This window comes from Astyanax mexicanus, chromosome 24 (genome assembly GCF_023375975.1).
Source record: "Astyanax mexicanus isolate ESR-SI-001 chromosome 24, AstMex3_surface, whole genome shotgun sequence".
NCBI classification, from domain to species: Eukaryota; Metazoa; Chordata; class Actinopteri; order Characiformes; family Acestrorhamphidae; genus Astyanax; species Astyanax mexicanus.
The window spans coordinates 857,913-875,340 of record NC_064431.1 but is presented as its reverse complement, the minus strand read 5'-3'; the positions used below and the strand labels follow the sequence as shown (position 1 = coordinate 875,340).

The 17,428-nt window shown below is 39.5% G+C and overlaps 1 protein-coding gene across 7 annotated transcripts in view; it reads left to right on the top strand.

Annotated features, from left to right (window-relative positions):
• grip2b (glutamate receptor interacting protein 2b) overlaps window positions 1-15,947 on the top strand; it is a 191,414-nt gene extending 175,467 nt beyond the window's left edge. For all 7 annotated transcript variants that reach the window (XM_022682191.2, XM_049471876.1, XM_022682189.2 and 4 more), the window contains exons 17-24: window positions 1,787-1,931; window positions 4,173-4,312; window positions 4,933-5,118; window positions 6,271-6,424; window positions 7,938-8,055; window positions 10,520-10,747; window positions 11,736-11,882; window positions 15,233-15,947. In XM_022682191.2, coding sequence (XP_022537912.2) covers window positions 1,787-1,931; window positions 4,173-4,312; window positions 4,933-5,118; window positions 6,271-6,424; window positions 7,938-8,055; window positions 10,520-10,747; window positions 11,736-11,882; window positions 15,233-15,445 — 1,331 coding nt within the window. In that variant the 3' untranslated portion in view covers window positions 15,446-15,947. The remainder of the gene's footprint in view (window positions 1-1,786; window positions 1,932-4,172; window positions 4,313-4,932; window positions 5,119-6,270; window positions 6,425-7,937; window positions 8,056-10,519; window positions 10,748-11,735; window positions 11,883-15,232) is intronic.
• The last annotated feature ends 1,481 nt before the right edge of the window (window positions 15,948-17,428 follow it).

Sequence of the window (17,428 nt, the reverse complement as noted above, 5' to 3'; positions counted from 1 at the left end):
AAAGTGTTTGAGAGCATCAGTTAAAGTAAAGTAGTGAAGAGGTAGAGTTACAGGTATACAGTGAATAGTGAATATTTCAGTAATGTTCGAATCCAGGTTATGAGAAGAAACAACTACTCAACTAAATAAAGATTTAAAAAAATGACTTTAAGAAAAAATGAAGGTCAGTCAATCTGAAAAAAAAAAAAAATTCATGAACTTTTAAAGTGTCCTCAACTGCAGTCACCGCAAAGACCATCTAAAATGTTATACTGATGGAACTGGCACTCATCAATAAAAGCAAGAGTTCATCAGAGTTACCAGCCTCAGAAACCGCAAGTTAACAAACAGCTCCCCAGATAAGAGCATCTAAATGCTTCTTCACAGAGTATTTTGGTTTGTTTAACACTGTTTTTAAATTACTAAATGATTCCTTATGTAGGAAAACATTTAATAAAATAGAGAAATTGAATGAGAAGGTGTGTCCAAACTTTTGACTGCTTCAGAAAATGCCATTTTTGTTCCCGGAGACGTATTTTCTCAGTGTGGGAGTTTCATCAGTCTGTTTTAAAATGCTTTTTCTGGCTTCGTTCTGTAGTCTGGTCTCCTGGGTGGAGCTTTCTGAGACTCTGAGTCTAAATACAGAGAGAATTTAAATGCTGAATAAATTGACATTATTGAATTTTTCACTTAGTATGTATTATTTGCAGACCCACAAAAGACCCAGAAGTAGATTTCCAGTGTGTTTATGCTGTTTAAAGCCCACAGCTTTAGAATGTGATATATTTGAAGTGTCCTGATAGAAAGAATGCTTTAGAAAAGTGCAGCTCTGCATATAGAAATTAATATTATATATACAGCTCTGAAAAGAATGAAGGTCGCACTTCAGTTTCTGAATCAGTTTCTCTGATTTCTCTATTTATAGGTTTATGTTTGAGTAAAATGAACATTGTTGTTTTATTCTATAAACTACAGACAACATTTCTCCCAAATTCCAAATAAAAATATTCTCATTTAGATCATTTATTTACAGAAAATGAGAAATGACTGAAATAACAAAAAAGAAAAGATGCAGAGCTTTCAGAAGAGTCCAGAAAACCTTGTATCTCCCACAGGGCTCTATTTTAGGGCCCATTAAATTGATGTAAACTATAGTATTATGTACGTCTGGGTCTTTATGAAGGGTTTAAAGAGTTTTAAAAAGTTAAATGGATGAGGTATATATTGTAACTGATATTTGGAGTGTATAAAATATATACAGCTCTGGAAAAAAAATAAGAGAGCACCTACAAATGATGAGTTTCTCTGGAATATAATCAAGAGGAAGATGGATGATCACAAACCATCAAACCACCAAACTGAACTGCTTGAATTTTTACACCAGGAGTAAAGCAGCATAAAGTTATCCAAAAGCAGTGTGTAAGACTGGTGGAGGAGAACATGATGCCAAGATGCATGAAAAAAAAAAACTGTGATTAACCAATCAACCAGGATTATTCCACCAAACATTTCAGATTTCTGAACTCTTAAAATTTTATGAATATGAACTTGTTTTCTTTGCATTATTTTGTTTTCTTTTTTTGTTATTTCAGCCATTTCTCATTTTCTGAAAATAACTCTAAAAATACTCTAAATGACAAATTTTCTTTTTTTGGAATTTGGGAGAAATGTTGTCTGTAGTTTATAGAATAAATCAACAATGTTTTATTCTATATTTTACTCAAACATAAACCTATAAATAGCACAATCAGAGAAACTGATTCAGAAACACCATCATAACTATACCAACATTTCTCTCTTCCTGCAGATGAACAGGAGACGTCGGGCTCCATCATCTACACGGTGGAGCTGAAGCGGTACGGCGGCCCCCTGGGCATCACCATCTCAGGCACGGAGGAGCCCTTTGACCCCATCATCATCTCAGGCCTTACCAAGCGAGGTCTGGCTGAAAGGTGAGCGCTGGGGGTCAGGCTGGCGGCTCCGGGCCCCGGGGGGACGGCATGCGGCCCCTGGGCTCGGCGTGTGGAGTGATCGGCAGCTTCTTTCTGTTTTAATCAGCGAGCGAATGACCTGTGAGCTCCGGCGGGGTCTGAAGGAGGAGGACGGAGCTTCTGGCATTAACGTCACGCCAAAGAGCAAAGAGCAAAAGTCTGCAGTGAGGAGAAGAAGTTTCAGAAGTTTACGGTTAATCCAGTTCAGACTGGTCCAATCAGAGCACTTTCTTATGTAGAGGACCAATCAGGAACCAGGTTTAGACCCATATTTATGCAGTTAGGCATTAACCGGTCAGGTTTGGCAATAATAAGTGTATTTTGGAGCATAACTGGTTTATTTCTGCAAACTTATCTAAGATTTGTCCTGATATTAGCCCAGTTTTGACTAGGGCTCGATATCATCTTAAAATGTTCTATATCAATACGATACTTTGATTTTGATATCTTTTAACAAGGTAAAAAAAACAATAATTTTTCTTACACAGCTTATGAAAAACAACTCTTGTTGTTTTTTTCCTCTGTTTAAATGATTAATGTAGGATAAAATATTGTATTAACCAGAAACAATAATCAATCAAACTACTGTACTTACCATAACACTAACTTACCGACTGTAAAAGAGTTTAATTAAAAAAAAAATAATTTAGACAAGTCAAAGATCATACACAAAAAAACAAAACAAAAAGGAAACATCGATAAATGACGATCACTGTGTTGGCAATACTTCGCCAGGAGAATGTAAAAAGGGCATTTTAACAGCCTCATTCTCATACTGTGACAATTAGAGATTACCATATATTTGGATCTTGTTGGAACAAAAGAGAGAGAGAGAGAAAAAGAGAGAGAGAAGGAGAGACAGCGCAAATGAGAGCGAGAGCACCTGAGAGATTTCAGCACAACGGCTGTGTGTGGACCATGTGAATGATCTGCGTTTCATTGCTGGCTCTCTGTTTGTGTTTTTTCCATGCACACTTCCGATAACATTTTGCTATCGAATTTCAATTCGCAGCCCTACTTCACACAACCGAAGAGTGAAGAACTACTGGAAAATATATAAAGACATGTATATGTGTGGATTACTCGTCTAGATTACTGTGTATAAGATATATGCATGTGTGTGGAGCTATATGTGCTCCTATTAAATAGATTGTAGGTGATATTTGGATTAGTTTTAGTTTGGTCTTTGGTGGTATTTGCTCTAAAAACAGTAAATCAGCTGGATATTTACCCAATATTACATGTTTTAAAGATTATTTCACCCAAAATAAGTGTTGATTTCTGACTTTCAGGATCTGATACGTCATAGTTTACTATGTTCCATTGTGAGCCAACAGTGACCACAGTTTATTTTCCTTAAAAAGTCATTCAGTCATGCTAAAAATAGCTGATGCAAAGGATAAAAACTGGAGGTCAAAGCTCTGCTGGTCATCTGCTGAGTTCAGTTCAGATCATTACCACACCATTATCTCATTCTCTACAGCACGTCTACACTCAGTCAGTCAGGTGTGTGTACTGTATATTCTCAGGCTGGGTTTTATATGAGCCTCTATAAGCTCTTATTGCCTCTATAAAGCAGTTTAACACACTCACAGCCTTTTACATCTGATCTATCAGAGGTCATCGCCCTCAGCAGACCTCAGGTTCAGACGGAGAAGACGTAAATGAGGACTAACACACAGTGGAGAGGGGTGGAGCTAAACCCATCCAAGATTAAACTGCTGAAAACGTCCAGTTTTGGAGGAATTTTCCGTCTTTTCTCCGTCGATTGGCCTTGCTGTTTGTTTTAATGTACTTAAAAAGGTTATTTTGTTTACCAGTTAAGTGTTGCATAACTTAGTGTGTATAATAGAGTTATACAATTCTGTGTATTTTAGGAAAATATACAAAGAAATGCCCTTTTTTAAACATAATTAGATAAAGCGCTTAAGCAAAGGTCATCTCTAACTTACACAAAATTGAATTAGTAGGAATTTGTATGTAGACAGTATCCTACGCCTTGTGAACCTTTATTTTGAACTTTGTATAATGTCTCTTTGTTTTAAACAATTTAACTGGAAACATTTACCAAGTAGTCAAAAATTACAGGACAGGTCCAGATGCTTGCATTAAGTTAAAACAACAGCTAGAATAAAGCAGAAACCAATAAACAAGAGCAGTTTTCTAATGTTCTTACACGTCTATAACATTGTGTTCAAACAGAACTGGAGCTATTCATGTTGGGGATCGAATCTTAGCCATAAACAACGTGAGCCTGAAAGGAAAACCTCTGAGTGAAGCCATCCACCTTCTGCAAATGGCAGGAGAGACCGTCACCCTGAAAATCAAGAAGCAGCTGGACAGTAAGTTCTACAGTTTTTAATGTAACTGTTGTGTTCAGAATTATAGCAAATTATACAGGAGTTGGACAATGAAACTGAAACACCTGTCATCATTTTAGTGGGATTTTAGGTTTCATGGCTAAATTGGAGCAGCCTGGTGTTCAATCTTCATTAATTGCACATTATTGCACCAGTAAGAGCAGAGTGTGAAGGTTCAATTAGCAGGGTAAGAGCACAGTTCTGCTCTAAATATTACAATGCACACAACATTATGGGAGACATACCAGAGTTCAAAAGAGGACAAATTGTTGGTGCACGTCTTGCTGGAGCATCTGTGACCAAGACAGCAAGTCTTTGTGATGCATCAAGAGCCACGATATCCAGGGTAATGTCAGCATACCACCAAGAAGAACCAACCACATCCAACAGGATTAACTGTGGACGCTGTAAGAGGAAGCTGTCTGAAAGGGATGTTCGGGTGCTAACCCGGATTGTATCCAAAAAACATAAAACCACGGCTGATCAAATCACGCAGAATTCAATGTGCACCTCAACTCTCCTGTTTCCACTGTCCGTCACCACAATAAATTATTGTGCTCTAAAACCAGGTGTTTTATTCTCAATGTTCTAATCCTCTCCAGTGACGGACGAGAAGAAGAAAATCGATGATCTGGAGAACGACCTGAGTGATAATGAAGACTCTGAGATGACCGACTCGCAGAAGACCAATAAGCTGTCTGAGATTTACTCCACCACCATCCCCAGCGTGGACTCCGCCATGGAGTCGTGGGACGGATCTGGGATTGACGCTGGTTACGGGAGCCAAGGTGAGCAGGTTGCTTCACAGTCCAGTCAGATACATGTCCTCCTTAACCCCTTTATCACCAGGGTTTATTATGCAGTTATTAGTTTCTTAATGCAGAAACTATGGTGAATTATTGTTTGGTAACCATTTAATAGTTTAGTGTATCTTGTGGAGAACCACAGGGCTCTACATTGGGATCTATGAAACTGATGCTAATCCTAACTAATGCAGAAACTATAGTAAATTATTATTTGTTAACTGTTTGGTTAACCGTATCTGTGGGGTCCCACAGGGTAATATTTTAAGACCTATGAAGCTGATGTAAGTCCTAATATAGAAATTATAGTGCATTATTTGATGATTTTGGACACACCTTCTAATTCAATGGTTTTGTTTTTTTGTTATTTTTTTTTTCCTACATAGTAAATGAATAGTAAAGTGATCTATCAGATTATGAAGGAACACATACGGAATTAAAGAATCATGTAGTAACTTAAAAAAAAAAAAAACTAAAACAACCCAAAATAATCTGTAAAGAAGCATTTATGTGATCTTATCTGGGAAGATGTTAACTTGTAGTAACTTATTATGTCCAATAGAGGAAACCCTTGCTCTAATATCCTTTCTTGGGGTGGTCCTGATGAGTGCCAGTTCCATCATCATAATGTTTTTGATGGTCTTTGCGTGAACTGCACTTTCAAAGTTTTTTCTGCTAAATTAAAACATAAAACACAAACCATATATTAAGTAGAAACAGTGCTTTACACACATTTACACACTTTCGTCATCATAATAACTAAAAAAGACACAGAAACACAGAGAACTCTGTTAAAACTATTAAAAGTAGAAGTTCTTTCTTTTCTTTAGAGAAATTACAGATACAGAAGTCAGAGAGCGGTGAGTACTGTTTCCAACACCTTCAAATAAAGACTCTTAGAAACTGGAGAAAAAAAAACTGCTACAGGAAGACGTCTGGCTGACCCACATGGAAACAGCAGCTTTAGCCTTTAGCTCAGATTAACATGATTAAGGACTGAGTCCCAGATGCAGCAGAGAAGAGAATTAGAATTAGAGTTAATCTGACAGGTGAAGAACTGCAATAATAAAGTTATTGATTGACTGATCGATTGATTGATTGATCGATTGATTGACTGGTAGTGTCCTTCCCTCTCAGGAGCCTACATCCACCAGGCAGCGGGCATTGCCTTACACCCGCACGAGTGGCGCAGTGCCAAGCAGAGGAACAGCACGCCCCCGCCCACCCGCCGCAAAAACTACCCCTTCAGTGACGGGGGATTCAGCGAGGATGACTGGGATAAACCCGCTGGGTAAGACTCAAATTAGGGATCTGGCAACCAGCAGCAAAGTATACACAACCGCAGCCTGTTAATATTCACTTAAAATCAGTTTCAGTGAGACAAATCACTTTCTTAGCGATTGTGATTCTATAAAATACTGTAAAATATGATAAAATACTATAAATACTATAAAAAGTTCTATAACTTACCTTACAGCCACAAACCTAAACGTATATTATTGAGATTTTAAGTGAAAGACCAACACAAACTGGCAACATAACAATTGTGAAGTGGAATGAAAACATTACATAGTTTTCAAAATTTCAATCAAATAAAAATCAAAAATAAAAAGTATTTAACCCCCTTTACTATGAATTTATGGTGATTTAACCAGTGTCCATAATATAAAACAAGAGAAAAAAAATAAGCTCAGGTCAGGGTTCACCATAAATGATACCATAAACCATAAACTCTTGACCTTTTGTTCTCCATCAGGTTTTGCAACCTGTCCTCTGTCTCTCTCTGTTTTCCTCCCACAATGAAGGTGCATCTGTTCTTCTGTCTGAAAGCAGAAGTCTGTCAGATGTCCAGCTCAGGTTCTTCCCCTTCTGGTCAATAAAACCCTAAACCACAGAAACAGTCATTCGCTGACGATGCGATCTGAACGATGACTTATATTATAAATTATAAATTTTATATAAAGTGAAAGTACAGAAAGTATAGAAGTTACAGAAGGTCAGATTCAGATTTGGATTGAAATGAAGACTATAGGCTTTCAGCATCATGTCATGAAAATCAGAAAATACTTTTCTCCTCCACCAGTCTTACACACTGCTTTTGGATTACTTTATGCTGCTTTACTCCTGGCGCAAAAATTATTTCAAGCACTTCAATCAGTTTGGTTTGATGGCTTGTGGTGATCATCCATCTTCCTCTTGATTATTATATTCCAGAGGTTTTTTTTGGGGGGGTAAAAATGGGTAAAAATCAAAGAAATTCATCATGTTTAAGTGCTCTCTTATTTATTTTTTTGTTATTACAGATTTACTACAGAAAATATAATCCTTTATTTTCCTTTTTTACGTTCCAGTAAATTGATTGAGGCCGGAATAAATGGAAAAGTACCGACTAAAGAGAAGGGATGTTTTTTTTTTTTTCACCACCCCTTATTTTGCCTTCTTGTGTTTTTTAATGTAAGAAGTTCCTCCTTCTCTCTCTTCCTCTTTTACTCTCGTTTTTGCTAATGCACCATTCTATCCAGCAGCGAAACAAAAAAACATAAAGAAAATCGTCCAAATTTGATCCCCATTAAAGTTCCTGCACACTCCCAGTGCCACAGATTGTCCTGCATTAAAGCGTCACTTTTAAGCTCTTTTTGAGGCATTAAGCCTCGGTGCCTCCATCCAGTCTGCCCTGCGGTCCTGAGGGTCGTGCCAGATGCGGTGCCAGGGTCCCTGCCGCTGGCAGAGCGGCACTGACTGTGCCAGGCGCCCCTGACTGCTTCTGGTCTCTGAGATTTTTTTGTTTTTCTGTTTTGCCACAGATATGCTGGGCAGACTCACGCCGACAGCATCCTGCTGGACCACGAGGACAGCTTCTGGTGCCAGGCCCTGGAAGACTTGGAGACGTGTGGGCAGTCCGAACTTCTCCGCGAGATTGAGGTAAACTGTGGAGAGATACACTCATCCTTAAAGAATTTCCAGTCTCTCTCACACTCACACACTCTTTTACACACACTCATATTCACACACACACTCCTTGTGAAAGCACTGTGGCCAAAAACTCAGAGTGAAGACGTCGGAAGCTTTGCGGACGATGTGTTCGTTTTGTTTTGGAGCTGCAGGATGAATTATTGGCCCAAAAATGCATATTTATCTCCCTGAGACAAGCTTTAGCTTGCGATTAGTTAAGAGAAATAAAGCTACGGGAACAGCACTTTATCTGAGGAGCTCCTGCTGCTGTTCCTCACTGTATGAACGTTTTTATCAGAGTAAAATAGAAAAACAACAGCGAACAGGTGGGGAGAGATAGGTGTGGGTAAGGTGGAGGGGATTTAAGATTTAAGAGATAGAAAAACATCGTCCATTTTTGTAATGCACTATATTGTTACTGATCTATTATCTATAAAACTTTCAATAAAAACTTGATTACAGAAAAACAAGAGCAAACAGCAGTTATTCACTCAGAGAAAAAAAAAAACAAGACAAATGATGAATTGCTCAATCAGCAATCAATCTACAGAGAAACGTTCTAAATACAGAATCATTTCATTCATTTATTCATAAAAAAATTAAATTTGTCTTTGTAAAGGATGCTGATGTATTAATTTTATGATGAGTCTCTCAAACCAAAGACCGCTATTATTACATATAATTACATTATATACAGTATATATATACATTATCAGGACACAGCATCCCCTCAGTTCTTATTCCTGCAGATCAGAAGCGGCTGAACTGGTCTGAGATCAGCGCTGAGGGAGAGGAACTCCTGATCTCCAGCTGAGATTAATAGTGATGGAAATAGTGATGAAAACACCGTGTGACGAATTGCAGCACCAGCCTCATTCCATCATGTCTCATTAATAACATGGCTGTGTTTTTATTGGCAGAGCTGAAGCAGGAAATAAAGCAGATAAGAAAAGCCCAGAATCCTCACAGCGGCTCGTATTTACCCAGAACAGCTGAACTGCGCTGAGCTGTAGTTACTGTAGGAGGGAAACTGTTTAAATAGCAGCTTTATGGTTGGATGCAGTAATATAATGATCAAAAAAGCTGTATAAAATAAAGAGTGCAGAACCTGCAGAAACCGCATGTGTGATTGTAGCTCCGCAGTGTTTCTGTGTGGAGTTGGTTCCTCTGATGTCATAGAGTGGTTGCTAAGGTGTTGCCATAGTACATTTGTTGATTGGCTAAGTGGTCGCTCGGGTGTTGCCATACTCTAGCTACTGGTGGCTACGGCAAGTGTTACTGTGATAAAGTTGTTGGTAGGTAAGGTGCTGCTATGGTACAGTTGGTAGTTTCTTATGTGTTCCTGGGTGGCTGCTAAGTGTTGGTTACAAATGTGTTGATATGGTATAGCTTTTAGTCGCTAATCGTAGCTGTCCTATGAAAAATACTTATCTCCATTTTTATCTATTTTTAGTTTACTACATAATTTGAACAGAGAAACGCTCCCTCACACTGTGCCAAAATTTCTTGATGAACGGACCAATAGAAACTCTTTAAAATGACCTGAAATAAACTCTTTTTACACTGACTTCCATTGTAAGTTTACAAGGTTTTTTCCCTCTCCTGTAAAGTTGCTGTTGTGGAGATAAGTGTTTTTCATTGGACAGCGACATAATGTGTTGTTGGGTGGTTATTATGGTATGGTAAGTGTTAATATGGTATAGATGGTGGTTGCTAAGGTGTTGCTATGGTATAGGTATTGGTTGCTAAGCAGTTGCTAAAGTGTTGTTAAGGTTGCTGGCGTAATGGGTTGGTTGCCAATGTGTTGCTGTACTATAACTAATGGTTGCTTTGTTGTTGCAATACTGTTGGATAAGGTTTTGCTAGGTGGTTGCTAAGATGTTTGCTATGGTATTGGTGTTTGTTGCTGAGGTGTTGCTATAGTGCATGTGTTGATTGATATGTTGGCTGCTGAGGTGTTCCTCTTGTACTAGTGTTGCTATGGTACAGTTTTTGGTTCTTAATGTGTTGCTATGTGGTTATTAAGGTGTTGCTACCAGCAACCAGCCTCTACATTTGCATTTCAGAAACTCGTTCCTCAATAGAAATTGTTTACTAGTGTTTTGCTAGTTGTTTCTCATGCAATAAACCAATCAAATCTCACCATACACAGTCAACACGTCACGCCTGCCAATCAGCTTCAAGATCTGACACACATTTGTAGACTTTCCAGAATTTCCAGAATTTCTGAAAATCTTCCAAAACCGAAAGCTAATGAATGGCGTCTTCATAGCTTCCAATGAACCGTCCTTTATTGGGTCGGATTAGATAATTGCTCTATAACTGCCTGGCAGCCAATCAGAGCTTCAGACAGAGCCGCTATTGAGAGGAACTGACCTGATTCAGCAATAATCAGTGTTTATAATCAAAGTCCTGCTCTGCATCTGTCCTGCAGGCCTCCATAATGACCGGCAGCGCCCTGAGTCTGGGGGTGGAGGGCGGGAAGACCCACAACGAGACGCTGTCTCAGCCCAACATCAGCCCCCTCAGGAAGAGCCCGCACCTCCACAACGAGACCAAGAGCAAGAGCACGCTGCGCATGTCCGACAAGACCTGGGAGTCCCGCCGCATCAAAGAGGAGATGCAGGAGATCCTGTCGCCCACGCCGCTGGAACTGCACAAGGTCTACACACCATCACACCTTCACACCATCACATCACACCATCACACCATCACATCACACCATCACATCACACCATCACATCATCACACCATCACATCACACCATCACACCATCACACCATCACACCATCACATCACACCATCACACCATCACATCATCACACCATCACACCATCACATCATCACACCATCACATCACACCATCACACCATCACACCATCACACCATCACACCATCACACCATCACATCATCACATCACACCATCACACCATCACACCATCACACCATCACATCATCACACCATCGCATCATCACACCATCACATCATCACACCATCACATCATCACACCATCACATCATCACATCATCACACCATCACATCACACCATCACATCATCACACCATCACACCATCACACCAACACATCATCACACCATCACATCACACCATCACATCACACCATCACATCATCACACCATCACACCATCACATCACACCATCACACCATCACATCACACCATCACATCACACCATCACATCACATCATCACACCATCACATCACACCATCACATCATCACACCATCACACCATCACATCATCACACCATCACATCACACCATCACACCATCACACCATCACATCACACCATCACATCATCACACCATCACATCATCACACCATCACATCATCACACCATCACATCACACCATCACATCACACCATCACATCACACCATCAGTCCAACAGTTTCTGACTAACACTCACCATCAGTGTGTAGTGATTCCCCCTGGGCTACCTTACAAATAAATCAAGTTCAAGTTATTTAAAATAACTTGATGTTTTCATTTAACTCAAGTGTTCATTCCCCATAACTTAATTTTTTTAAAAACATCAACTTTTTAAAAAACTTTTTTGAGTTTCCTAAATTTTTGAAGTAAATTCAGCTTATCCAGGCTTAAGATGTAAAACCTCTCATTAATTTCTCAGGTAACTGTGATTAAAGACCCGGAGCGAGACGATTTCGGCTTCAGCGTATCGGACGGGTTCTTGGAGAAAGGCGTGTACGTGAACATGATCCGACCTGAAGGTCCAGCAGACCGTGCAGGACTCAAACCGTACGACAGGATCCTGCAGGTACCGACCCTGCTGCTCCCTCACATTCCTACATCTACACCTCTATAACCTCACACCTCTACACCTTTAATCTTCCTGATTATCTAATTTTATAGTTAAGCTGCTTTCAGCCCCAGATATTCACTCATCGCTAAGAAGAAACGGTTGCAAAAATAGTTCCAGCAGCAATAAGGAAGTGTGGGATTGTAAAGCTGTTTAAACAGTAGATTAAGGCTACCAGAAACTACTAAAAGCTGTACACTGATTTGAAAATTCTTCAGCATTTTTCGGAGTATCAAGCAAACTTTAATATCAGACAAAGATAAACCGAGTAAATCACAATTTTATTTATTAAGGGAAAAAAACAAATCTGTCTCTATGTGAAAAAGTAATCCTGAATAAACTGTTATTATAGAATCAAGAAAATCACTTAAATAGAACCTGTCTGATGAAAGATCTCAAAAAACAACAAATTATACCCCCATCTGAAGAAATTCCAAAACAGAGAAAAGAAAACAAAAAAGTCATTGATCATCTATCAGTCTGGAAAAGATTATAAAGTCATTTATTTCTAAAGCTTTGGGACTCCAGAGAACCACAGTGATTCACTATTATTCACTAATGGAGAAAAAAACATGGAAAACTGGTGAACCTTCCCAGGAGTGACCGGCTGACCAAACAAAATTACTCCAAAAGGGCATGAAGAACTCATCCAGGAGAGAAAGAACTGCAGGATCTCACTCGCCTCAGTTAAGATCAGTGTTAATGATTTAACTAAAGAAAAAGAACAAAATTCCTGAAGGGCCTTAAGCTGACCTTAAGCTCAGGTGTACTTGGGTTCGGCAGCAGGACAATAACAGTAGCAGGTTTACCTCAAGAAAACTACATGAAGGTTTTGGAGGGTCTAGTTAAACTCTGATTGAGATGCTGTGGATGATCTTAAACAGGATGTTTATGCTGGAAAATCCTTCAATGTGTCTGGATTAAAATAATTCTGAAAAAAGAGGGAAACTAAATTCCTCCACAGAGATGTAAAAGACTCATCGCTAGTTATCACCAACGCTTGATTGCAGTTTTTAGGTTTACGGGTCAAATACTTTTTCACTTAGAGCCTGGTTGGTTTGGGTAGATTTTTACCATAATAAATTCAATTCTCATAAAAAATGCTTTATATGCATTTTATCAGATTATCTTTGTCTGATACTATTTGATTTTATTAAATTAAAAACCTCTGGAATATAATCAAGAGGAAGATGGATGATCACAAACCATCAAACCACCAAACTGAACTGCTTGAATTGATTTTTGCACCAGGAGTGAAGCAGCATAAAGTTATCCAAAAGCAGTGTGTAAGACTGGTGGAGGAGAACATGATGCCAAGATGCATGAAAAAAAAAACTGTGATTAAAAACCAACCAGGGTTATTCCACCAAATATTGATTTCTGAATTTGAAACTATGAATATGAACTTGTTTTCTTAGCATTATTTGAGGTCTGAAAACTCATGCTGCAAATAAATGCTCTAAATCACATGTTGTATGTAGTTTATAGAAGAAAACAACAATCTTCATTTTACTCAAAGAAACTGATTCAGAAACTGAAGCACTCTCTTCATTTTTTCCAGAGCTGTAAAAAAGCAAAAACTAAAGAAATCAGTAGGGGGTTGAATACTTTCACTGCACCGTATAAGCAAACGAACCACAACCAAACCTAAAAGCTGAGTAAAATAAGATTGAGTCGGGTCACTGAGGACTCCAGTGAGTCTCTTTCTCTCCTGTAGCTTTATTTAAGAGGCTTTATTGATCGCAGCAGGTTTCACTACATTTGTTCTCACAAGCTGTAAAGGAGGAAACTCAACCCAGAGCTGCTTTAGATTAACCCATAATGACATTTAATAAAGTCCAGCTATTGAAGTTAGCGAAGCGCTATAAATACTCACAGTAACATCAGATCCAACACGTGGGCGTCCAGCCAAAACTAAGATATTTGTGGCTGATTCTTTTTCCCCCTTTGTGGTTTTATAGTCTTTGCAAAAGAGACCACAGGCCGGCTCTGGCAACCGGAGCTTATTATTAGTGCCAGGCTGATTTAACTTCCAGGAGTCTGTGAGCCGCTGACTGTTTACTTCATTGATTCTTTCTCCTGTTTATTTATTTTTTAAAGGAAAAATATGGGGTGTAGTGATACATGAAAACGAGTACGAACTTTTGTCTAATAGTGATAGTAGCATAGCATCACCCATGCCAAGAAATCACATTTCTTTTTTTACACCATTAACAAGCTCAAAGTAGCTGGTGGGGGAGCTGGTGTAGCATTAGCATTAGCCGCTAACCGCTATTTTGACGTTCAAAGATGAGTATTATAGGCGTCTAGCCTGCTTCTAATGCCGGCTAGCACTGCTGGAGCAGCATTAGCATTACCCACTAACCGCGCTAGCTCTTTCGACATTCAGAGGTGAGTATATTGGACTGTAGTCTGCATGTTTAACATGTTAAAACAAGCGCCAGCCTTAGTGCTGGAGAAATTTGGGATTTTTTTTATTACAGTTGTTTTTACTCAGCTTAGCTTTACCACCCAGCGGTGCGCGTTATGTATAAAAATAGACCAGAAAATAGCTGTTTATTTCCCCTTATAGTGGGAAAAATACGGTACTTGATTTTCATTGCAAAAATTTCATCACTGTAAGATCTCAAGATCCTTGTAGAGAAGTATTGCCAATAGAATAGGACTCTCTTGAGCTAAACACTCTCTTGAGATATACATTAACCTATTGGCATATAAAGCCCCCCCCCCCAGTGTTGAGTTGTGGAGCAATGGAGTTATGTGTTCATGAGGCAAGGTATTGATCATCCAATATCACAAATTTTAGCTCTTGCAACTGAATGCAATCAAATAAATCCTCACTGACAACATAAAGCAGGATAAAATATCTCAGAAAGCAACACATTATATGTCATGATCTGACGAAAATCAAAAACAGATGAGAAATCAAATTCAAAAAGTCTAATTCAAAATTAAAGCTATTATTCCTAATGAATTTTCCAAAAACTGGCATGGACTGCTCATCCAGGAGGTTGCAAAGCAACCCAGAAAAAAACATATAAAGAACTGCAAGTTTTACTTCTCTCAGTTAAGGTCAGTGTTAATGATTTAATAATAAGAAAGATACTGAGTGAAAATGGAGCAATGCTGCTTCAAAATCTATCTATCTATAAATCCTTTGTGTCCTTTCCCCGGATAGTAGAGATAATTTACTCCAACGAAAGCAGGATAAACTCTTTTAAGTACTTATAATATCACCCCACAATGAGTAGATGGTGTCCCAGTACTTCTGTCCATATTAATATAACCACTTCTTGTCTCATTCCCAGGTTAATCACGTCCGGACGCGGGACTTCGACTGCTGCTTGGCCGTGCCTCTAATCACAGAAGCTGGTGATAAACTGGAGCTGGTTATTAGCAGGAACCCCTTAGCCCAGCCCAATATGGGTCAGCCGGGTATGGGTCAGCCTCTGGACTGCCATTCACTCCCGACCCCAGTAGTTCATAGCCGCGAACACATGACCAGCACCATGGACCTGTGACAACATACCAGCCTGGGACTGGGACTCGCAGCCTGTTAGGACAACTGTTATAAACGCAATGTTCCCGAGCAGAACACTGCTGTACACGCCATCCTTCACAACGGCCAACGTCAGCGGACCGTGTGGACTCTGTGTACCGCGTGGACGCTGGGATTCTTTGGGTTTCAGTAAAGCATAAGCAATGATTTGAGCCAACATTTTCACAGAACTGAAGAGACTCAACAAACCGAGGACCACTGGAATTGTCTGGACCATCCAGACAAGAAGTGCGAACAAGAAACTCAACCCATTCCAGCCCTTCAGGAATTCGGATACTGGTTTCTACTCCAAACAAATCCCCAAATTCTTCTCCAAAAGCATCAAAACCACAGCAGAGGATCTTTTCTACTCCATTGTGAATAGTGTGAACAGTGTTGGCCTTCTGATGACGATGTCCGTCCCCCTTTCAGAAAAAGAGAACATGGCTATCTGTGATGTTTTCATTAAACGCTGTATTTTTCCACTTTCTGGTTAACGTCTGAGTCACCAGAAGCAGAACCAGGAGATGTTTTGGTTGGGCATGACTGAGAATTCGTTGGGCAAGTCGCAGCTTTACCCGCCCCTAAAAAAATCAGGCCCGGCAGGAATGCTACCACCACCCTCTCCACCGTGTCCAACTCCATCTCTCTCTCTCTCTTTAACTCTGTGTTCATCTTTTTCTATTTCTCTAGCTCTATCTCTCTCTAGCCTTTTCCTTTTTAAGGCATTTTAAGCCAGTTAAAATAAAACAGCTTTAACCAATAAGAGGAGACGATGTTCTCACATGGTTTGCTGCAATGCATTCTGATGCATCAAAGTCAATCGAACTAGACCCAACTTATCCATATCCAACACAATTCAAACCAAATTAAACAAAATCAAACCCAACCCAACCCAATTCAAATGAAACCAAACTCAACTCAACTCATTACAACCATTCATACTCAACCCAGTTCAAACCAAACAAAACTAAATCAAATCCTATCCAAACCAGTACAAACCAAACATTACCCAATTCAAATCAGACCAAATCAAACTCAACTTAACCCAATCCAATTCAAACCAAACCTAACTCAACTCAACCCAACCCAACCCAACCCAACCCATCCATACCCAACCCATTTCAAACCAAACTCAACTCAACTCGACCCAACCCAGTTCAAACCAAACTAAATCAAATCCAATCCAACCCAATTCAAACTAAACCAAACTCAACTCAAATTCACCCAACCCATCTATACTCAACCCAATTCAAACCAAACTTAACCAAACACAACCAAAAGGAAACTTATAAACTGATTTGGACCAACTATATATACATCTGAAAACACCTTCAATCTCTCTCTCTCTCTTTCTCTCTCTCTCTGTCTCTCTCTCTCTCTCTATTTCTCTCTCAGTCTGTTCTCTCTCTCTCTCTCAGTCTGTTCTCTCTCTCTCTCTCTCTATTTCTCTCTCTCTCTCTCTCAGTCTGTTCTCTCTCTCTCTCTCTCTCTCTCTCTCTCTCTCTATTTCTCTCTCTCTCTCAATCTGTTCTCTCTCTCTCTCAGTCTGTTCTCTCTCTCTCTCTATTTCTCTCTCTCTCTCTCTCAGTCTGTTCTCTCTCTCTCTCTCAGTCTGTTCTCTCTCTCTCTCTCTCTATTTCTCTCTCTCTCTCTCAGTCTGTTCTCTCTCTCTCTCTCTATTTCTCTCTCTCTCTCTCAGTCTGTTCTCTCTCTCTCTTTCTCTCACGCTGGTCTAAAGGGTGGAGGAAAACAATGCTCGAGAATGCGTCCTGCTGTTTCCAGCGATTAGCCTGAAGCTAAAAGTAACAAAGGTGCTGTTTGATTCCTCATCAAAGACTTCAGTATCGTTTCATGTAGTTGGTTGGCGTGACGGAACCGAGGCGGAACCTCTGTTTCTTGATTTGACGAAGGTGGCGCGAGAGTTTTGTTTTGTTTACATGAGGAGAGCTCGGTTTCTCTGGGC